General features: G+C 49.4%; 1 protein-coding gene across 1 annotated transcript; it reads right to left on the bottom strand.

Moving 5' to 3' along the window:
- Positions 1–3,336: 3,336 nt before the first annotated feature.
- Positions 3,337–14,141, bottom strand: PLA2G2F (phospholipase A2 group IIF). The gene is made up of 5 exons (XM_036914504.2): positions 13,886–14,141; positions 13,195–13,247; positions 10,125–10,269; positions 9,238–9,347; positions 3,337–7,168 (listed from the first exon to the last, which is right to left on the bottom strand). Exons 1-5 carry the CDS (start codon positions 13,999–14,001, stop codon positions 6,960–6,962), a joined length of 633 nt encoding a protein of 210 aa, XP_036770399.2. The 5' UTR covers positions 14,002–14,141; the 3' UTR covers positions 3,337–6,959.
- Positions 14,142–22,599: the final 8,458 nt, after the last annotated feature.

The raw sequence follows: 22,599 nt of genomic DNA, 5'->3' as shown, positions 1-22,599 counted from the left end.
TCTCTGAAATAGTCCTTTCAAAGCATTTTGGCTACTAGCTGATTGCAGATGCTTTCAGGAAAGCATCATGGGAAAGCAATGAGTATAAATGACAAAAGGCTTAAAATGGCCACAGTTAAAGATCTGACGACAGTTCATTATAATACAGTTGATAAGGAAATGGGATTGTCTCTGTGACATGCAACATATATTAAGACAATAACTGGAATTATGACTGATAATATTATACCAGAACATTTCATAGGCAACAAGGATATTGTCAAATATCTACTAACTTTATCAACTTTCTAAAATATTTATATTAATTAAAAATATTACCCATGCAAATATAACTTGGGAGAAATTAAAGCATTTCTTCTTGTTTGATAATAACTGTAATGCAATTCAAATAAACCACACTGTTTTTAACATCTCTCTTTTTACAAGGTGACAGAACAAATCCTTTGAGATTTCATGGGCCTTCTGGAAAGGGCCAATTTGAGGTCAGTTTGAGACAAAGATTTCATTTTGGGAAGGCAAAACTGTCAGAAATATAAAAACCAACAAAACAAAAAGCTGTCTTTAAAAACTGACAGTGGACAGTGACTGCAATGGGGTGTAGGGGAGGGGTGAATGTAGTAACCACAATGTTGCTCATGCGAAACCTTCATAAGATTGTATATCAATGATAACTTAATAAAAAAAAAAAGTAGAGAAGTCTGGGTTTTCTTAAATAATCAGTGACATGATATGGTTAATATAAGCACAGGACATTATTCTGATAAAACACAAAATCTTTGTTTCCCAGGCAGTTCACTCAAAGCTAAAGAAAAGCCTTTCATAGTCTCATATAAAGAGCAGATGAATAATCCAAGGAAACTATTTTAACAAAGAGAAAAATAAATTCTAGTTTTGCATCAGCAAACTATTCAGCTCATTTTTTTAAACCTTATAAATAAATCAATTCAATCTCAGCCAACTTGACTGCACCTAAAATTCCTTTTCCACAAACCCTCTGCAACTTTCTATACTCACTCCAATTTTTATGTGTCCTATATTTTCTCCTTTTTCTTTCTGGAACAACTTTTAATCAATGGCTGAACAACTACCTTAAGACAAAATGACTCTCCTTTTTTCTTAACAAAAAGATATCCTACATCCTTGCATATTTTGCATACAGAATGATTTTTGTTGAGCCCTATTATTCTTAGTAGTTTCATTTAAATATTTTGATTCGAATTATTAACCCTTAGTAACCTTCATTTCCAGTGAAAACGAGGAAGTAGGCAATTGTTAACTATTTGTCATATAGCAACATTCTATAGTAAATTAGCAAATTTTATGAATATACTATCTCACAATTTCTAGAAACATATGCTTCCTCTTATACAACTTTATGTGTTTATTAACAGGCCAAAGATATTTCTCTGCAAAAATAAAAGGCCAAAAATATATAAGCTTAAACTTGTACTTAGTAATTAGTGTTTCAGTAGTTTCTCTTACTTACAAATAATCTAAATATTTCATGAATATCTACTATTTAATTTAGCATATCTCTCAGGTTGCAAATTACTAAGGATTTTGGAAACTGTTTTTTGGTAGACATATTATAGCATTAAATAAAGCTAGCCATCATCTCAAATTATTTCCCTGTTAACTGTTAACTATTTCTACAGCTCATACATGTTAGGCAAGTGTCATAAAAGCAAGCACTAGAGAAGTTAAAGATACAGGTTTTCTGTCGTACTGCTGTGCTTGATAAACATGAAGTAACGGATATCAAACAATTCATTGTTACTGCTTCTTTAGTCATACATTTGTTCTTAGGTTGAATTTATGTTATTTACTTATTTACTTATATAATATCAAACATTTAGTAAATAAGACATTACCCTATTTAACTAGTAAACCCAAGTAAAATAAAATGTATGCTTTTATTATACCTTAATGCTGATAGCTCAGAAGACATAGCTCTTTTTGTTAAACCAATAATATTAGATTGAACTTATTTATCAAAGATTTGCTCAAATCACATGAAAAACATGTGGGTAAATTTCTATATTTCTGGGTGTTTGGGGAATACTTAATTTATATACTTAATTTATGTAAGTGCTTATTTATCTCTAAGCTATTTTGAATAGAACTCCTTTAAGGGATTTTATAAGTTAATTTGGTGATACTATCCTGAGTAGAAAAATACCATATATACATTACATATATACATACATACACACACTGACAGAAGCAGAGAGATCTTACAGATTTCATTCTAAAATTTTAGCCATATATCAGTAAAACATAGTGATACAAACTCACTAGTTTATATAAAATGGTTGGATCTCATCTTTGTTCCACTTTATATTTTTATCCAAGTTCTGTTTCTAACAGATGGGACAAGTTGAGGTTACTTATTCAGTATGAGAGATAAAGCTTTGTACCAATATTTGTGAAACAGACTTTTAAGGTTTTTCTTTGCCCCAATAAGAAATCTTAAGGAGGCTGTGGGCGTTAGGCTGAGGACATCAGGCAGCACCTGGATGCCTCCTAAGCCCCTCTGAGTGGATAAAATATCAGCCTGTTTCCAGTGAGCTTTTTTCCTTTTTAGCTTCAGGTAGTTGCTTTTGGGAGTCCTTGAGTCCCTTGAGAACCCTCGACAGACGGCAGGAGGCTGAACATTCAAGTGACTGAGGGCTGGAGTGGGCAGGGAAAAGGCTGGTGGGGTGGACAGAGGGATGGAGGGAGTAGAGGTTTGCAGGGGGTCATATATTGAATTCAAGGGAACTGAAGGGAAGTCCGAAGGACGTGAGAGGGGGAGACTGGGAGGCAGGACATAGGAGAGCCAGTTTGGGGACATCTCAAGTTCCCCAAGGAAACCAGTGAAATCCCAAATTTGGCAGAGGTTTGAGAAAGGGGAATTTCAGTTGACTGAGAAGTTCCCGTGGGAGAAGCAGGGTCAGATAGAACAGAGAGGCTTCCCAAAGAATCAGGAAACATTTTCCAGCCTAGGGAGTCAGGGAGTAAATCCTCCCTGAAAATAAAGAGCCAGGAAGAAAGCCTGCCAGCCTGGCAGGTGCCTCTCAGACCAAGTAGCCTGGAACTTTAATCCAGCCTCAGAGGCTACTCGGAATCTTAGGAGTCAAAACCTGTCCTTACTGCGCTTCAACTGACATTTGTCTGGAGAGCTGGCTGGGGAGTTGGACTCATCTCTGTAGGTCCCCAATCAGTCAGGGCTGAAGACAGAGGCTTCAAAGATGCACACTGGGGGTCCTGGCTGAGATGTCCAGGGGTCCAGTGACGAAAATGACCCCATCTGAGTCACAGCACCACGACTGTTAGAAAACCAGAGCTGGGCAGTAGTATAAGAGGTAAAAACAGATTTTATTCAAGAACTATTGCAACAGAGGCCAGTAGAGAACTGAGCTCAATTCTGAACACAACGACCACCAGGAATCCTCACTTTTCTTGAGTGGGAGTTTATGGCTAAGGAACAGGGTACGTACGGGGTTGGTGGTTGGAAAATTGCTAAGAGGCTCAGATAATTCTTGCTAAACTGACCTAACAGGATTCTTGCTGAAGGCAGGCCTGGGTGGTCAGACATCTCCTGGGGATGATGGAGGGTGAGAAATTTGATCAGCTGTTGAGGACAGGTAGAGATTCTCTATCTCCCCTGCCCCAGACTAAACTGACGTGGCAGCATTCTTGCTAAAATCAGATGAAGTTGAAACCCAAAGGCTAAAGCCCAGTTGAGGAAAGGTCTCAGGGGAGCCCGATCAAAGTTTGGCCAGTGGCAGCCCCCGGATGGTGCAAAGCAAGGACCGCTGCCTCCTGGAGCGTTAGCATCAAAGACCTCACTAACTTGGAAGGGGTCCTGTAGAAGCGAGGAGCCCCTTCCTCAAAAAGTGTGACTCCCCAGCCCTCCTCTCCACCTCCAGAGAACTCAAATACACCCTCCTGGCTTCACCACCAGCCCCTGGGGGGCTCTTCCGGGGACTGCCACGGGCACGCTTGGGGCTTATCTTCGGTGCTCCCCGTGACGGCACTTGGCACCATGTGTCAAGGTTATCAGTCCACAGGCTGCAGGTTGGGGTGGGGTCCCCTGCTCCAAAGCCCAGCATCACACCTGGCCCATAGGAGACATTTGTTTAGGTCCATCGAATGAATGAACCAATGTGTGATCTTATCAGGGGTTTTCAAACCCTGATAAAATTTTGGCTGAAGAATCTGTTTACTTAGAGTTGCTCATATGAATGCTCAAAATATAATACAGGGAAACTTGGGCTGCTCAACCAAACGTTGAGTTGGTGGGGGGCAGGGCCCCATCTGCTCTCTCTGCTCTTCCCCAGAGATCACCCCTAGAAGTCCCCAGGAATACACATGGCCTTGGGGAGCATGTGAAACAGCTGTTCTGGTCACTCTGCATATGGGAAACTGATGCCTGTAACAGGGAAGGGACCTAAGTCAGGGAAAGGCCCGAGGCTGGGACCCAGGCCTAGTGTCCTGCTGGGCTATCAGTCGCTGTCAGCTGCCCTGAGCTGCCCAAGCCTTCATGAAGAAGGTGCAACGAAGAGTAGTGAAAGGTCAGATGCTGAGGAGTCAAGTCCCAGCTGTCACTGAAAACCTGTGTGGCTTTAGGCAAGTTACTTTCCCTCTCTGGGCCTCAGCTGTTCAATGGAAAAGGAGGGGGTGGAGGAAGAGCATTATGGACGTTGGTGCCTGGCACTCAGCCCAGTAGCTGTTACTATCTGACCGCTGGACCACTGTGCCCGTGACCTCAGCACCGCTTCCAACCCACCCAACATTTGCTTCTCTGCTGGAGCAGGACCGCTTCATCCAGGCTGGGTGTCAGGGTGCCCACTTTCCCAGAGCTAGAGACCCAGGAGGGGGTCACTGTGCCCGCCCCCAGTACCTGGCCAGGGAGCGCCAGGCCAAGGAGGGCCGGCAGTGGGGCACCGGGCATGTCTGCAGCTGCGGCATCCAGGAGAGCCTGGGCTGAGCTGGGGGGCAGGCGAGCCTCCTTCACACAGTCTCCCCCACACACGGGGCTAACCTCTCAGGAGTGGAGGGTGCACGCATGTAGAAGGGCAGGGCAAGAAACCCCAGCCCCCCCCCAGGGAGGTGGTCCCCATCTCCGGGGCGCTCTGGGTGCACCTCCCCAGCTCCAGCCCTGGCTTGGTGAGGCTGCAGCTCAGAGATGGTGCGGCCGGCCCAGGAAGGCGAGGTGGTTTGCCAGCCGGGCTCCTGAGCAGGCGGAAGACCTCAGTGCCTGGCAGGCAGGTCAGGGCACACGGGGGACGCAGCCAGCACCCAAGGCCAGCGGGAGGCAAGCGGTCGGCCCCTACCCAGGGACAGCCGAGCGGCCAGCAGCTTCATCCTGTCCCGACGGCCGGTGTTCTGGAAGCTGTGGCTAGGCAAGGCCCAGCCCTGCCGTCATTTTCACAGACATTGTCTCTCTGTCCCCGTGCCTCTCCCTGCCTCCTCCCTTCTTGGGTGTCCCTCCCCGAGTGACAGTGGTCCGCAAGGGCGCTGGCCGGGAGGGCGAGCTTCCTGGCGGCTGTTCTCAGAGTCCAGTCAGGTCACCGCGCTGTGTCAGTGCGTCCTCAGGGTTGACACTGGGCAAAGGCAGAAGGTGGGGCATGCTGGCTTCCTGGAGGCCACCGAGCCCGAGGTCAGGAGGTGAGGCAGGGCAGGAAGGGGGAAGGTGCACCTGGAGAAAGAGCAGTGCTGGGGCGGAGGTGGGAGGGCTGGCCTGCGGGGGCCCTGCTGCCCCGCGCTCCTCTACCCCACTTCTCCTGCCAAGACCTTCGTGATCTGGCTGTCTGACCCCCACGTTGTCTCGCCTCTCTCCCAGCCCCTCTTCTCCCTTCCCGCTGAACCATCCTGCTCCTCCCACAGCCTCCTGTCTGGGCCTGCTCTCCCCCACCTTTGTCTCCCTCTTCACCAAGGGGTCACGACCCTCAGCCCCCTCCCCACTGATCCTGGCACTGGGCTGCAGCCAGGCCTCTCCCTGCCCAGGGAGAGAGGGGCCTGGGCTTCCTCCACCTGCTGGCCTGGCTAGGGCACCAGGGGAGAGGCAGGCAAGGTTGTGGGGGTGGGGGGGAGGGTACAGGAGGGCTGGGCCCTGCTCACCCCCCAAATTGTCAGGGGCCCTGGGGCCTTGGGCCAGGGTGCTCCTCAGATAGGTGGGGTTGCAGGCCAGAATGTGCCTCTTACGTGAGTGGGTCAGTGGGGTGGCAGGGGAGCCTGGGAAGGTGAGGAGCATATTGGAGTGGAGTGTGCACCCCCCACCCCTGTCTTGGCCCCTGTGCACCTAGGGGAGTGTGTCAGGCATGTGGGTTCTGTCAGTGCCCACAAGCCTGCTGTCAGGTGCTTTGGGTAACTGAGGCCAGACTTGGGGCCTGGGACACCAAGCATCGTGGCCATCCTGTGGGGTCTGGGCCTGGGCTCACGGACCACCTGCTGTCTGATGGGCTCTAGAGAGCCACACGGCCCTCAAAGCAGGAATTTCCCTGAGTCACCCCATGGGGGCAGCCAAGGGGACCCCAGAACCAAGGCCCCATGACCAGCATTCTATCTGCCTAGGAACCTGGTCCTAGGATCCGCTAAGGCCTGGGCCTGCTGGCGGCTCAGGATCTGAGGCTCAGACCTAAGGACCGGGACTGAAGGAGTCAAGCCAAGACCAGCCAGCAACAGAGGCCCCGTTCAGGGGCCCCCAGGCTCCTCCCTCTCAGGCCTTGCCTTCCACACTCAGGAGAGACCCCCATAAGCCACATGTTCCCTGCTGAGTCCACAATCAGCAGCAGAACACAGCCATGCTCTGTGCTGGGTGGGAGGAACTGGGTGCTGGTCTCCCTGGGGAGTTCCAGGGAGGAGGCAGGGGCATGCCTCCGGTCTCCTGGTCCTGCCCACCTCCACCTGCCCCATCTGTCCAGTCCCCAGAGCCAGAACCTCCACCCCCCTTCTCTGACAGACCCTAGAGGGCTCTAGGGAGGCTCATGGGGCACAGAGAAGATGTCACTGCAGGCCGCCTCCTCCGGTGGCTCGTAGATGCTGCAGTTGGGGGTGGGGCCCTGGCAGTAGACATTGAGGTGGTTGCGATGTTTCTCATTGTACAGCTGGCTCTGGAGGCACAGGACCAAGCTCTTGTCACACGCACAAGTCTGCTTGTCACACTCCGTCTTGTTGAGCTCACCTGGGGGGTGGGGGGAAGCATATGGATGCTGGGGCTCTGGTGGTCCCCAGAATGAGGTCCCAGGGCCAGCAGCACCCCCGCGGGCCCAGTCGTTCACAGCCCTCCAGGTGACTCTAGTGCCTACTAAGATCTGAGAACTTCTGAGGTCCAGCATGTCATTGTTTAGTGGGGAAACTGAGGCCCTTAGAAAGGTTTACTTAAGTTCCTCAGCAAACCCAAGGCAGAGCTGGGGCAGAAACTCGGGTGTCAGGACCGGCCCTCCAGGCCGGTTACCTTCGACTATCCCAGGCCTCCTCTCTTTAATCACAGAATCGCAGGACACTCATCGGGGAGGGAGTTGTTGGTAAGGAAGGAGGGTGACAAAAGTTTGCAAAGAGCTTAGCTGAGTGCCTCCCATGGAGCAATACTTAAACCTGGTAACTGCTGCTGTGGGTGGTGTTACTATTATTAGCCTTCAGAAATCATCTGCCCCAATCTTAACCCCAGGGGTGTATTAGAATCAACTGGAGGGCTTATTAAAACAAGGGCTGTGGACCTACCCCTTGAGCTTCAGATTCAGTGAGTCTGGGTGGGGCCTGAGAATCTGCATTTCCAACAAGTTCCTTCCCTTCTCCCCCATGCTGATGTTGCCATTCAGGGAACACCCTTTGAGAACCACCCACTGGCCCAGTGGGTTGTCATCTTGTCTAACTTTCCTTCAGCAGAATCCTTTCTCTTAAGTGCAACTCTTTGCAGAAAGCTAATATATCAAACAACTGAAAGAGAAGCAGCTTCAGCTATAAAATATGTTAGGAACCAACTGGAGCACAGAGGGATCCCCTCCCACGACCTGACCCTGGGGCCGCCAGGAATCCCCAGAACCCAGCGTGAAGACCACCGCTTTGGGGCAGTCCAAGCAAAACTGCTCTCCGTGAACCACTCTAATTCAACGCCTCTCTCAAGCCAGCCCCTCCACCCCAGGAGCGGCAGGATCCGTGGACCACAGGGCCCGGGGCTCCCAAGGGCCGCAGCATGCCCGGTTCCACGCCAGGCTCTTTCCCAGAGAACAGGAGGCTGTTTCCTTTTCAAAAAAAGGACTTTCTTTGCACAGCTGGGATTGCTTGTGAGCTCTTGTGAGGGGCAGCAGTAGAGCCTGGTTAGGACAAGGGGACCAAAGGGGCCTGGGGCTGCCCAGGGCACTAGGCCAGGGGGCGCCTGCTGCCCCAGGAGGGCGCTGAGGGCAAGGCAGGACACCTGGACCATTAGCTTGGTTGCCACACCCCTCCACTGGGGAACGGCCACAGAGGGACCACGGTTAAGGAGGGCACCTGCTGGGCCTAGCCCCAATAGCTTGGATCCTGGAAACCCTGAGGGTCCTGGGATGGGGCCCCCTTCTGGTGGGGTCCCAGTGACAGAACTGGAAGGCAAAGGCTCTTCTCTGATCCAGCGCCCCGACCCCATAGCCCTGGGGAGAAAGGCCGGGTAGGGAAGGGCCCTGCAAAGAGGTGCCTACAGAGCCCAGGTTTAAACCCAGGTCTCCCGACTCCCAGGCCAGCACGTCACAGGGTCTCAATCACCTGAGGATCTGGTGAAAAGCAGGCTCCTGGGCCTCACCCACGGGGTCAGAATTGCTCCCTAAGCTCTCCAAAGCTTAAGCATCAGGGACTAGAGAGCCAGGGAGGCAGTTCAGGCCTGGGGATCAGAGCACACCAGGGAGGTGCGCCACAGCCGCAGCCAGGGGTGTCAGGTTAATAAACCAACCACCGAAACCAAGAGGCCTGGTGTATTTGAATTTCAGACAAACAACAAATATTTTAGTGTAAGGGTTTCCCAAATATTGCATGGGACATACTTATGCTAATTTGAATTTTATACCAGTTGATTATATGTTAACATTTAATTTCTAGTTTAAGTATGTTCCATGCAGTATTTAGGATATACTTACGTGAAAACATTTTTTTTTTATTTGTATGAAATTCATATGTAATCAGGCATCCTGTAGTTGATCCGGCAACCTTGCTCAGGGCCCCATCCCAGGCTCGGGGGTCAGTGCCCTTCTCCTGGGGGTGGATAGCGGGGGAGGGACTCACCACAGACAATTGTAGTATTATTGTCGATGGTGTAATCATAGTGGTCTACGAAGGGGTGGCAGCCCTGGTCAAAGAGCTTCTGGTAGCAGCAGTCATGGGCATGGCAGCACCTGGGGGCAGGTAGAGCAGAGCAGTCCCACAAAGTCTGTCTTGGCCCATCTCCGCTGGCAAGGACCCCATCCTCTGTTCCAGCTCCTCACAGGTCAGACCTTCAGGCTGAGACCCAGAAAGGAGTAGTTACTTGCCCAAGATCACACAGCCAGGCAGGGCCGGGCCAGTGCCCCAGGTCCTTGTCCCGTACCCAGGGCTCCCAGCTTCCCTCCTTGGACCCCTGGCTGCAGCTGCAGGAGGGGCCAGGCAATGTGGTCGGGGTAGGAGGGAGGGTTAGGGTTGAATCCGTGTCAGAGGAGCCTGACTACATAAAGAGGCCGTACCTGGCTGAGCATGATGGCCAGGGAGGGACAGAGGTCTGGAGGGTTGAGTGGGACTTGGGGGGTGGGGAAAGCAAATGTGGTGTCGCTGTCCCCACGGAAGCAGAAGAGAAGCCATGGCTCTGTCGTCAGTCCAGTGGAAGAAGCAAAACCCCACCCTCCGGGGCCCCGGGGAGCTCAGCCCTTGCCTCTCTCCAGGATGAGCCGGGTGACTGTTGCTCTCATGTGTTTTGGGGGCAGGTCAAAGGTTCCTTTCTGGTGAGAACATGAGTTCAAATGCCTCCAAGCCCAAGGCCTTGGAGATGGAACATAGAATGCGTCCTGGACAGTTGGGAGGGAGGCAGGTCCAGGGTCAGGCTCCTGGTCACTAACTCACTGAAAAAGCTGTCTCCCACCTCTCGGAGATGACGATCAGTCTGACCTTCGCTGTCCCCGCCCAGGCCCTCTGGAACCTACCAGTCCACCTCATCCATGGGCAGGCCACGCCCGCCCAGCCCGCAGTAGCAGCCATAGCCCACAAAGGACAGGATGGCATTTTTCCCCGTGATGGCTTCCACCATGAACTTCAGGTTGAGCAGGCTGCTGTGGGCTACGGGCAGGACTGCAAGAGAACCGGGGGTGCTGTGAGCTCCCTGCACACGGGGGGGCCCTCCCCTCCCATCTGAGTGATTATCCTCCCAACACCCCAGGGCCAGGGAGAGGGGGACGGCAGGCAAAGCAGGAGGGGGACGCAATCAGCACCGCACCGGTATGGCGCATCACCCGCACTCTTATTTGAAAGCCCTTTGGCCCTGAGAAAATACCAATAGTTACTATTTGCTGTGCCAGGCACTGTCCTAAGCCATTTCTGTGCATTAACTCACGTTCTCACTGCAACCCTACTGGGTTATTCTCATTTTGGGGATGAGGAGGCTGGAGACCCAGAGCACTTTAATAACTTGCCCAAGAACCCATTGTCAGAAGCCGTGGAGACAGGATTTGGACCCAGGCAGTAAGACCCCAACTGTAAGGGGGCTTCATCAATGCCATCTGCTCTTCTGAACACAGGCTTGATTCCAGGCCCTACCAGCTTGGCCTGCCTCCTCTGCGCCCAGTGGGAACTCAGCATCCCTACCCCAGTCCGGAGCTTGGGGCGCCTCAGGATTAATCAGAGACAGTTCGGGGTGCTGGTCATTCAGTGAACTGTTCCTCAGTGGGAAGCCACAGACTTTGGGGTCACACAGGACTTGGCCCATAACTAAAGCTCTCTGGGGCTCTGTTTTCCCTCCTGTCAAATGGGAACAGCAATCCCAGCCTCTAGATTTGCGGCAGGCCAGCGCCTAGCTGACAGCCTGATCCACAGCGGACGCTCCCTCCCTCCGCAGCAGCAGCGCCCCGGGAGCTTGCTGCGTCAGAGAGCCAATGTGGGGAGTCCTGCTCCTGCCAAGTTTTCCTGTCCACTTGGCTTTGTGGTTTTCGTCATTACAGAGGATAAGGAGCGAACAAGTAAGGAAGCAGGGAAGGCTTGGGGAGAAATGACGACAGCTTGAAGGGGAAGGGGGAGAGCCATGTGCACGTCTGAGCTGGGTCCAGGGCGGGAAGGGAGGAGCCTGCATCCAGTGGGCCCAGCCTGTCTCCCAAGCTGCACGAGGAGCCTTGGCCAGGATGGCTGAAGGGGGCAGGGAAGGGAGCTCAGCACCAGCTCTCTGTCCCGACCCCTTCCTCCGGCTCTTCAAGGTTCTCACTGCTGGAGTAAAACGCGTGTGCTAAGCAGCGTGGGAGTCACGGAAATGGGTTTGCAAACAGGTTTCTCCATTAGCGCTCTGGGGCCAAGGAAGATTGTGTAACCTCTCTGACCTCAATTCCCAAATCGAGGGACAATGATGCTTCTCTGCAGGATGCTGTGTGCAGAGTGCCTTGAGGAAGGATGGCCCTCAGTGAGGTGTGGGCCTCCTCACCTCCCAGCCTGACCCCTGCATCCCATCCTTGTCACCCAGGGCCAGGGGTCAGGGTGGGCAGCTTCTGTCCCCAGGTACCTGGACCAGCAGCTCCCACTTTGCGAGAGAAGGTGAGTAACTCCCCGGGGCGGGGGAGCCCCACACAGGTTGGACATACACACACGTGCCACATGCACTTCACACATATGGACACACTCACACTCACCTGCCTCAAACTCTCCCCTGCACACCACTTACACGTGCACGCACAAACCCCATACAGTCACACACAGTCATGCTCATACTTGCCAACCTCACACTCAGACACAGACACAACTCACACACAACTTACAGGTCACACACTGATGTACACTCAGGCCTAGAAACACACTTCACATACACATTCACCTGCCTCCCACACAATATACTCACACACAGGTACACATACTCACAGTCTACACACAGCATACATTCATGCCCACACTCACCAACACACACCCACATATATACTCACACACAACTTGTACATCGCACACTCACACACACCTCACATTCACAAACAGATCCTCACTTCCCTTGCACACCTGCACACACTTACATGTACAAATACACTCACACACGCTGCACCCAGGTGGAGTCCACCAGGCCGAGGTCACATCCACACTCACAGTCCAAGCAGGAGAAACAAAGTTTGTGTGCAGTCAGCCGGCAGCCCTGTGCCCATCCAGTGGCTGGGCTGAACTCAAGTAATTGTTTTCCAAACACAGCTCTTTGCCTGAATTCAACCAGCGGTTTCTCACATCTGGATACATTCCTTATTTTGTTTCTGGTATTTTTTTTCTTCTTCTCAAACCAGGCTGTGTTCAGGCAACATTTAACAGGCTGGACAGAAAGTCAGAGAGAGGTTTAACACACCTTCCCCCACCTGCCACCAGAACACCTGGGTGTGGCAGGGTCAGCGTCATGTCAGGGTCCTCACCGTCCCTGGTCTCTATGCCTGGGAGCATTGCCCCTGGGCAAGAAGCCCCCCAGAGCTTTTCCACCATCTTCTTGTCCACTCACACCAACCCCACTGCTACACACACAATTTATGCAGGCAGTGCACCCCTCCATTCACATACACACTCTAGAAACATACATACTGTAGGTCACACACACACACACCTTATTGACATGTGTTTTAGACATAGACATCACCATATGCTCAGATACACCTACACACACATAGATACACACGCATATCCACACACACATTGTGTACATAAGTATACAAATACACACTCCTATGTACACAAACACCCAGGTTTTGCTGGGGTGCCCAGACACCCCACAAATACCACTGCTTTATGGTGCTTTCTCAGCTCTGGGTGCTGGCCCCTTGAGGCCTGTAAATGCCAACTGCCCCGGTGTGTTTACAGGTGGCTGGAGGAGTAAACAGCCCCCAAGAGAAAAGGAAGCCTGATGGGCTGAGCAGGGAAGTAGAGGCCCAGGGAGGGGGCACCAGGCCCAAGGTCTTACTGCTGGACGGTAGATGCAGAGCCCAGATGCCCAAGGTCACGGGCGAAGGCTGGTGGGGGGAGAGGAGGAGTCTGCCCAGAGCCCTTACTCACTGCTCCCAGCCAGGATGGCGATGGTGAAGAGCGTCTTCATTCCCAGGAGAGATCTGGAGAGAAAGAAAGTCCTGAGTCGGCCCCTTCCACCTTCCTGCAGCCCCAGGCCCGACGTTCCCCGCTGGACCTCATCACAGGCACCATCCATGCCCCCTTCATGCCCTCGTTCCTGCTGCCCCAGCTCCGTGATTAGCACCTCCAGGAACATCTGAGGACTTCCCACCTGCCCTGTAGCTCCAGGAGGAACCACAGAGCCAGGGGACACTTCTCAAACCAGGAGCTCCCTTCCCGCCCACCCCAAGCAGGAATCCCCTCCATGCATCCGCTTCCAAGACAGGAAGCTCACTGTCTCATGGTGATGGGCCACTGTCGCAGATCAGAACCAACCCCCCTTCCATACACATTCCACGAAGTCACATGATGCAACTGGTGGCTGGGTCTTGCACTTGGAGCCACGAGACCTGGGTCCCTGGGTTCCAGTCCCAACTCAGCTTCCAAAATGCTGTGTGACCTCAGATAGACCCCTTAGCCTCTCTGGGCCTCAAGTGCTTCTTGAGGATTGACTAGATGACCCCTAAGGCTGAAATGCAATGTCCTATCTCAGTTGCCCCTTAGAGACTCAGAGTTCCTTTCTGGAGAAATGGATTCTAGGAACCAGTTCCCTACCCCTCCCTGGGTAATAGGCACATACCTGGAGGTTCTTGAAGGAGAAGAGGCCCTGAGACTTGGGCCCCTCCACCCAGAGGGGTGTCTAACCAGCACCTTCTTCCTGAACCCTCTGGGGCTGGCCTGCACCCCACATGCCATGTTCTGGATCCTGGGGGGCCAGCGACATAGGGCTTGTAGAATCTGCAGTCCGCTCTGAAGGCTCTGGGGAGCAGGCCCCAGCTTCACACCACCAAGCACACTGGCAGGATAGTGCTGGGGCAATGCCCCTGGGCTGGAGGCAGGTGACACATGCCCTAGAAGAAGGAGGCTCCACCTCCTCCTTCCATCGCCACCACCCTGCCCACAGCTGCCTGGCACAGCCCCACCCCCATGGTGTTCTGACCAGCGAAGGGTGTGGGTTTAATGCATTGGACCAGGAGCTGGCCCTACCCTCACATCTGAAAGGAAATTCTCCCAAAGGGCTCTCTATTCCCATCTGAAAAGGAAGCTAAAGAAAAATTTATTCAGTGACACTTGTTAAAGCACAGCAAGGTAAATTTATTTGAGAGGGTCATCGGTTCAGTGTAGGGACTACAGTGGGGTCTTGCAGTGGGAGAGAGAGATTGGGCTCAACTCTAAGTACAACAAGGAAAGTGGGGATTTATAGCCAAGGAGCAGGTGGGGATCAGTGGACAGAAAATTACTAAGAGGGAGTATCAAGGGTATGGGGATTCTGGATAAGCTCACCTAGCAGGGTTCTTGCTGAAGGCTGGCCAGTGTGATCAGACATTACCTGGGGGATGATGGGCGTGAGGAACCCCCACCGAGTATTGAGAGAGATCAGATATCAAGGACACGTGGATCCTGGTTGAACTGACTAAGCAGGAGTCTTGCTAAAATTGGACAAAGAAGAGATGAACATGGAAATCTGTAAGTGGAGGCCTAGTTGAAAACAGCCCAAGACAGCCTGAGTAGAGTTTCGTTGAGGAGAGAGTCTTCTCCTGGGAGGTCCTCGTGTGGACATGCCCATGTCTGTAAGGCAGTCCTCCACATCTGGGAGGCCTTTAGTCCAGTCCCTGCAGAAGAACATGACCCACATCTATAAGGATGCATGCCTACATCTGGCTAGACTAGGACAGAGGCCTGTGCAACTGGCAGGAAGCCCCAAACTCACATCTGGAGGGGCAAGCCTGTCTCATCTGGAGCAGGACTTCTCTGCCCAGCACCGCCGTCCTGCGGCCTGATGCCCCTCTGGGTGTCCTGTGGTGCTGACCGTGTCCCTGCTTCCACCGCTAGACCCAGCAGGAGCCCCCTCTCCATGCTCCTCCCCCACTACCCTGCCAAGTATGACAACAGAAATGCTCCAGACATCACCGGATGTGCCCTGGGGGGCACAGTTGCCTCTAGTTGACCTGGGAGTCAATGCCATCTGCCTCTTGCTGGGGAGGGCGTGTGTGTGGGAAAGACAGACAGGAGAGCAGCCTGGAGCTTCCCCTCCCACCCCTAGCTTTCCCAACTTCCTCTTCCGGCTCTAGCCAGCCACTAGGCTGGCCAAATCAACATGTCATTTCCCCTTCTCCCAGCCCACCTCCTTCCCCTGTCCTTCCTCTATGGATCCAGTCCTTTCTCCTTCCCAGAAAATTGTCCTAGCAAAACCCCACTGCATTCCATCGCATGCCTCTGCATGGAAGGTGCTCATTTACGCTTGCCAATACATTCCTTTGTAGGTACCTGTACGTGTTTTTGTATATGGATCTTGACCCTTCACTCAGACTGGGGAATCCCAGAGAACACAGGATTATACATCCTCCAAAAGCCCAGGGGTTCCCCATGGGACAGGCCTGCATCTGCCTCACCAGGCTGGGAGCTCCCAGAGAATGAAGAGAGGTGGCCTGGAGGATAAGGCTGGTCTCTGCCTTCACTTGTCTGCACAAAGCTTGGCTTCAGTTTTTGCTTTGAGTTTTGTAAATGCCTCCTAATGTTATCACTCAGTTGAAGGGAGGAAAAACCAAGAAATAAGGCCCAGTTCTGTCCATGCACTGAAAGTACAGCCTCCAACCTGCAGGTAACCAGGAGCCACTTACATCTATGACCAGGAGACCACAGCCAGGATGGGGACCCCTGAGAGCCTTTGAGCTGGGCTGTTGCCAGTTTCTCACCCCAAATTTCCAGTGGCTGCTTTGGTTGGGCTGGTCTTCAGATTGGGTAATCCCCTGAGGGGAGGAAGGACTCTTTCCTCTTCCACACCACCTCCCACCTGCTAGCCCAGGGTGCTCAACACCAGAAGTCAACAATAAACTGGCCAACCCAGTAATTCCACTTCTGGGACTGTAAACCAATATGCAAGCCTGAGTTGTTCCCAGAGGCAGATGAAAAAGGATACTGACTGTGGCATTCTTTCCGACAAGCATCCCCAAATCAGAAGCAACTTAAGTCAGGAGATTAGTTAAGCAAATTATGAACCATCCATTCATAAGCATATTTTCAAAGATTTGATGATACAAAAAGCAAAAACCCTGGATAGTAAGGGTAAAAATAATTTCGTAAAAAAAGGAAGAGTTGGTGTGCAAATGTATAATTATCTAGAAGGGTATACAACAAAACAGTAGTGGTTATTTTTAGACAGTAGAGTGGTGGTTTTATTTTCTTATTTGTACATTTTTTTTGTATTAGAATGAATGTAAGACAATCCATTTGACAACTAAGATGCAATAGTTAATTTCCTTGAAAGACACAAACTCACTTAACTGGAAATGGCCCCATATCTATTAAAGAAATAGAACATGTAGTTTAAAACCTTTTCATAAGTAAACTCCAGGTCCAGATGACTTCACTACTGAGTTTGACTATGTTTGAGGAAGAAATAATACCAGCTGTATTAGACTGTTAGAGCTGCCATTACAAAGTACCACAGACTGGGTGCTTAACAGATATTTATTTTCCCACAGTTATGGAAGTTAGAAGTCCAAGTTCAAGGTTTTGGCAGGGTTGGCTTCGTTCTGAGGTCTCTCTCCTGGGCTTCCAGATGGCCACCTTCTTGCCATGTCCTCACATGACCTTTTCTCCATGTGTAATCATCTCTTCTGTCTTTTTTTGTGCCCAAATTTCATCTTCCAAATACACCAGTCAGACTGGATTTGGGTCCACCCTGGTGGCCTCCTTTTAGCTTAATCACCTCTTTAAAACCCTATCTTCAAATCCTCAGATACTGGGAGTTCTCATCAACATATAAATTTGGGGGAGGGGGACACACAATTCAACCCATAACACAAATTATACATAAATTCTTCCAGAAAAATGTAAGTGAAGGGAATACTTCTAACTCATTCTATCAAGCCATCACTTTTCTGATACAAAAAACAAAGATATTACAAGAAAAGGAACTACAAATTAATATCCCTTCTGAACATAGGTACAAATATTCTTAACAAACTGTTAGCAAACAGAGTCTAATAATAAATAAAAAGGAAAACATACCATGACCATGCGGGGTTTATCCCAGGAATGAAAGGTTGGTTTTACATTAAAAATCAACCAATGTAATGGACCATATTAAGAGACTAAAGAAGAAAAACTATATGATTGTTTTCATAAATACAAATAAAAGGCACATTTGACAATATCTGATACCCATTCCTGATTATAAAAAAACAAACCATCAGCAAATACAGATAAAAGGGAACTTTCTCAGCTTGAAAAAGAGCATCTAGAAAAAACTTGCAGCTAATGTCATGCTTAATGGTGAAAGGCTGATTTCTTGCCTACCTTCCTAAGATTAGGACCAAAGCATCAATACTCACTCTCACCACTTCTATTCAACACTGGTGATTTTAGCCAGTGCAATAGGCAAGAAAAGAAATAAAAAGGCATTCAGATTAGAAACGAAGAAGTAAGTTTGTCTCTGTTGGCATAAATATGATAGCCCATGTAAAAAATACTATAGAATCTTAAAAAAAAATAAAGCTACCAGGAGTAATAACTGAATTTAGGAAGATCATAGGGTTTAAAGATGAAGATGTGAGAAAATTAATTGTACTTCCATATGCTGGCAATGAGAATTGGAAATTGAGATTGAAAAATTATAATAATATCAAAAAATATTAAATATTTAAAGATAAATCTGACAAAATACATAGAAGACTCACCCTGAAAAGTATAAAGCAAGGCTCAGAGAAATCAGGGAAGCCCAAATAGATGAAGGGATATACCATGTTCATGAATCAGAAGATTGATCATTAAGATGTCAGTCTTCCCAATTTGTTCTGCAGAGGCAATGCACTCTCAACCAAAATCCTAATAGGTTTTTCTTGTAGCAATTGACAAGCTGATCCTAAAATTCATATGGTAAAATATAATAACATAACATTTACTATCTTCACCATTTTTTAGTGTTCAGTTTAGTGGCATTAAGTACATTCACACTGTTGTACAACTATCACCATTATGCATCCATAGGATGTAGGGCTTTCTTCATCTTGCAAAACTGAAGCTCTGTGCTCATTAACCAACAACTCTCCATTTCCTCCTCCCCACAGTCCCTGGAAATCACCATCCTACTTTCTGTTTCTATGATGCTACTTCCAAAATCTAAAAAATAAATATTAAAAAATGGATCACAGTCCTAGATGTAAAACCTAAGCTTACAAAATTCCTAGAAGAAAACATAAGAGAACATTTTTGAGACCTTGGATTAGGTAGGTTTCTTAATACAACACCAGAAGCACAATATATCAGGAAAAAAAAGAATCAATAAATTGGATTTCATGAAAATTAAACTTCTGCTTTTTTTTTAAGACTCTGTTAAGATAATGAAAAGACAAGACCAGGAGAAAACATCTGCAAATCACATAACTGATAAATTACTTGTATCCAGAATATATAAAGAACACTCAAAATTCAGTAATTAGAAAACAAACAACCCAATTTTTTAAAATAAGCAAAGTATTTGAATAGAATCCTCACCAAAGAAGATATTGATTGACAAATTAACATATAGAAAAGGTGCTCCACCTCATTAGTCATTAGGGAAATGAAAATTAATGCCACACGAGACTCTACTACACACATACTAGAGAGCCTCCAATTTAAAAAAATTGACCATACCAAATTTTGGTGATGATGTGAAGCAACTGAAATTTTCATATCCTTATGGCAGGAATGTAGAATGGCATACCACCTTGGAAAATGGCTGTTTTTTACAAAGTTAAAAATACATGCACCATATGACCTGATCATTCCAGTCCTAGGTATTTATCCAAGAGAAAAGAAAGCACATGCTCATACAAAGACTTATACCCAATTGTTCATAACAGCTTTATTCATAATAGCCTAAAACTATAAACAATCCAAATCTCCATTGCTTGGTAAAAGGATGAAAAACTGGTACGTTCGTGCAATACAATACCACTCACCAGTAAGAAGGAGGGAACAGAAGTCATACCCAACAACGTGACCTCAACGGGGCCTGAGGGAACTTATTTGGGTGATGGAAATGTTTCGTGTTTGTTTGGAAAGTGGTTCTACAGGTGTCCACATTTGTCAAAACTTACCAAAATGGGTATATTTTGTTTTATGCAACATGCACCTCAATAAAGTTTTAAAATAAATGTTTATAAGAAACTTATTGATTCTACTCTTGTAACAAAAGTGTTATACAGTATATATACAGATATATATACTTATGTACTTTGCCAGATATTTCCTAATCATCAGGCAGTTGACTTGGGAGGAAGGAGGCACCGAAGGACATTATTCCCATTTTATGGAGGTGGAAACTGAGGCATCTGTGTAAACTGGGAAGCTATGTATCTCAGTCTTGCAAGTCAGGGAAGGCCATACCACAGGCAGCAGCCTGAAGACCAGGCCCGTCCCTCCAACCAGGTCTTTGTACAGCAGGCACGGTGTGTGTGTATACTGAGGGACGAAAGGGGAGCACGCAGAAGCAAGAGGGCAATAGTTAACAGTGCTTGCCTCCTCCAGGAAGACTGCCTGTGCATCCATTATTTTCTCTGGGCTCTCAACACCTGTATTCATTTTCTTGGGCTGTCATAACAAAGTACCACAGATTGGGTGGCTTAAATAACAAGAATTAATTTTTTCTCAGTCCTGGAGGCTGGAAGTCAGAGATCAAAGTGGCAGCAGGGTTGGGTCCTTCTGAGGCCTCTCTCCTTGGCATGCAGATGGCCCTTCTTCTCCCTGTGTCCCCACCTTGTCTTCCCTCTGTACCCATCTAGGTCCCAGTCTCTTCTTCTTAGTCATGTTGACTAGCACCCACCCTAATGAGTTCATTTTGACTGAATTACCTCTTTGAAGATTCTATCTCCAAATACAGTTACATTCTGAAGTACTCAGGGTTAGGGCTTCAACATATGAATTTGGAGGGTGGGGGACACAGTTCAGCCCATAACAATACCCACTATCCATATGGTCCATGGCTCTGGCCCACTGGGAAAAACCAGACTTGGGAGTGCAGAGACCAGTTAGTCCTCTCTGCTTGACGAGCAGCTGGAGCCTTTGGAGCCCCACCAACCCCATCTGCAAATGGGGCACATAATACCCACCATATAAACTGTGCTTTGAGGAGTGAGATCTAAGCTTTGTGCAGCCATCGCGTTGTTACTTCCCCTGGAGTTAATGAGGTAGCCCTCTGGGCTAAGTCTTCTACCAGGTCTCCGGGCTGTGGGCCCCTGGGGGATCATGTAAACAATTAATAGTAAAAATGCCTCTGGGTTCCTGTCCAGCTCACATAAGTCACCACCTCCCTAAGTGCCCCCCACCCCAAAATAAATCTTGCTATTATTTCTGGGAGTCTCTGGAGGAACCTTGGGAGTCCAGGTTTCTCATAGTCTTCTGCTCGGCCTCCCCACCCACCTCCACAGCTGTCCATGGTCTTTGCACCCCAAACTGCAGACTCTCAAGTGCCCCACGGGGCTGCCCTGTGTCGCAGTCTCAGTGCCGTACCATGCTCTGAACAGAGGAAAGGGCATGGCCCCCAGCCCCATCCTGTGCCATGTTTGCTCCCCTCTGCCCCCTGTGCCCTGCAGAGCCCCTCCCTGTGACCACAGTCTGTGCCTGGAGCTTCTGCAGGGATCTCTCCACAGGGCTGGAGCCAAATCCATCTGGCAAATATCCTGGTGTCCACAGCTATCCCCCAATCTGAGGCTGAGGCCAGACACAGATCAATACATCTTCATGCAAATCAACTTGTGCAAATAGTGTGGGGTCCCTGCCCCCACCCACCAGACAGCCACCGGGGTCTACACAGCCCAGGTTCCAAGCTCAAAGGTGTCTGGTCATTCCTGGGCCACTGTAAGTTCCCAGTGGGCAGGGACTTGTCCACATTTTCCTCTCTGCCCGCTAGTGTGCTGGGTCTGCCCGGGGCTGGTGCATAGCTGATGTTCAGCAATTGCCTAATGAATGGAATTCTTTGCTGGGTTCTTGTGGGATTTCTTGGAAATAGGTCTTTGCCTCCCAGAAGCTAATACTAATAACACCACCAATTACCATTATTGAGTGCTTACTGTGTACAAGCCAAGCACCATACATGCTCCATGTCTTGGAATCCTCACAAGAACCCCATTAGAGAATTAGGCAATCTCATTTTCCTCCCCTCCATTTAACAGGTGAGAAGACAGAGGGGAGTCAGGATCCACATCAGGTCAGTCTGGCCCCCGTGCCTCCTTCTGAACACCCGGGGCTGGAGCCTTTGGAGCCCCACCAACCTACGTGGCTATGCTGCCTCCCAGCCTATGTGGCCTTGCAGAAGACAACAGCAGGCTGGGCCAGGTCTGAAAAGGAACCTTTTAGCAATGACCATCTTAAAGCTGCTGGATGTGGGGACTTCAAGTGATTCTGAAAGTACATTCTGAGGCTATTAGTTGGAGCTTGGGTCACTCTGAATGAACTGAGAGGTCAAAGTGGAAATCCCCCTGCTGAGTATGACTAACTCTGCTGGTTGTGGGGGCATGTGAGGGGATGTCAGTTCTCCTAACCTCTAGCTTTGGTCAGAATTTTAGACTTTTTCCTCCAGGGAGGACAGATCACCAAGTGCCATGCATTTGATGACCTACTGTGTGCCGATCATTCTTCCGATACTCATGACAACAGTCCTGCAGGGGATGCATCTGTGGCCCCACATTTCAGATGGGAAACCTGAGGCTCAGAGGGTTAGACTTGGAAGCCAGATCTGCCTGATATCACACGGGGGTTTTCTTTCTATGACCTAACCTCAGTCTTTAATCTAGAAGGAGATCTGGAGTGTTCCCTGCTGAACTTTGAGCCCATTCGCTTTGATCATCATCATCATCATTCAAATGTATTGAGGTATAATGTACACACAGGAAAATACACAATCAGAAGTGAATAGCTTTGGAATGAGTTCCTGCAACGTAGCACCCCGATGTAACCACCACCCAGTCACGGGAACAGTAGCAATCTCCCTAAGCCCTCTTAGTGACCCCTTCCAGTCGTCAGCCCCTCAATGGGTACCTGCTGTCCTGACTTGTAAAATGGGTCCCTCTCCCATGAGGGAATTTCCAGTCTCTCCCTCCTTTTTCTTCCCCTGCCAGAGCTCTCAGAGAGGAAGCTCCGAGGGCCCTGGAAAAGCCCAGCTCCTCTTGGGTGGAATCCAGGCAGTTGGGACCAGACTGATAAATGGGGCTTTGCATGGAGGACTCTGGCCACGGCCTCTGAACGTCTCTTAGGAGAGGAAGGTCCACTTTCTTCTCTTCCATAGTGTGGCTGCAGGCAGCAGGCTTA

The sequence above is a fragment of the Manis pentadactyla genome, chromosome 4 (assembly GCF_030020395.1).
Source record: "Manis pentadactyla isolate mManPen7 chromosome 4, mManPen7.hap1, whole genome shotgun sequence".
NCBI classification, from domain to species: Eukaryota; Metazoa; Chordata; class Mammalia; order Pholidota; family Manidae; genus Manis; species Manis pentadactyla.
This window is presented reverse-complemented; position numbering and strand designations above follow the sequence as displayed.

Excerpts from the sequence above, each read along its gene's own strand:
- PLA2G2F (XM_036914504.2), bottom strand. The coding sequence starts at position 14,001 with ATGGCATGTGGGGTGCAGGCCAGCCCCAGAGGGTTCAGGAAGAAGGTG. Across the intron at positions 13,248-13,885 it reads TCTCCTTCAAGAACCTCCAG|ATCTCTCCTGGGAATGAAGA; the intron begins GTATGTGCCTAT and ends CTTTCTCTCCAG. Across the intron at positions 7,169-9,237 it reads TAATACTACAATTGTCTGTG|GTGAGCTCAACAAGACGGAG; the intron begins GTGAGTCCCTCC and ends CCCACCCCCCAG.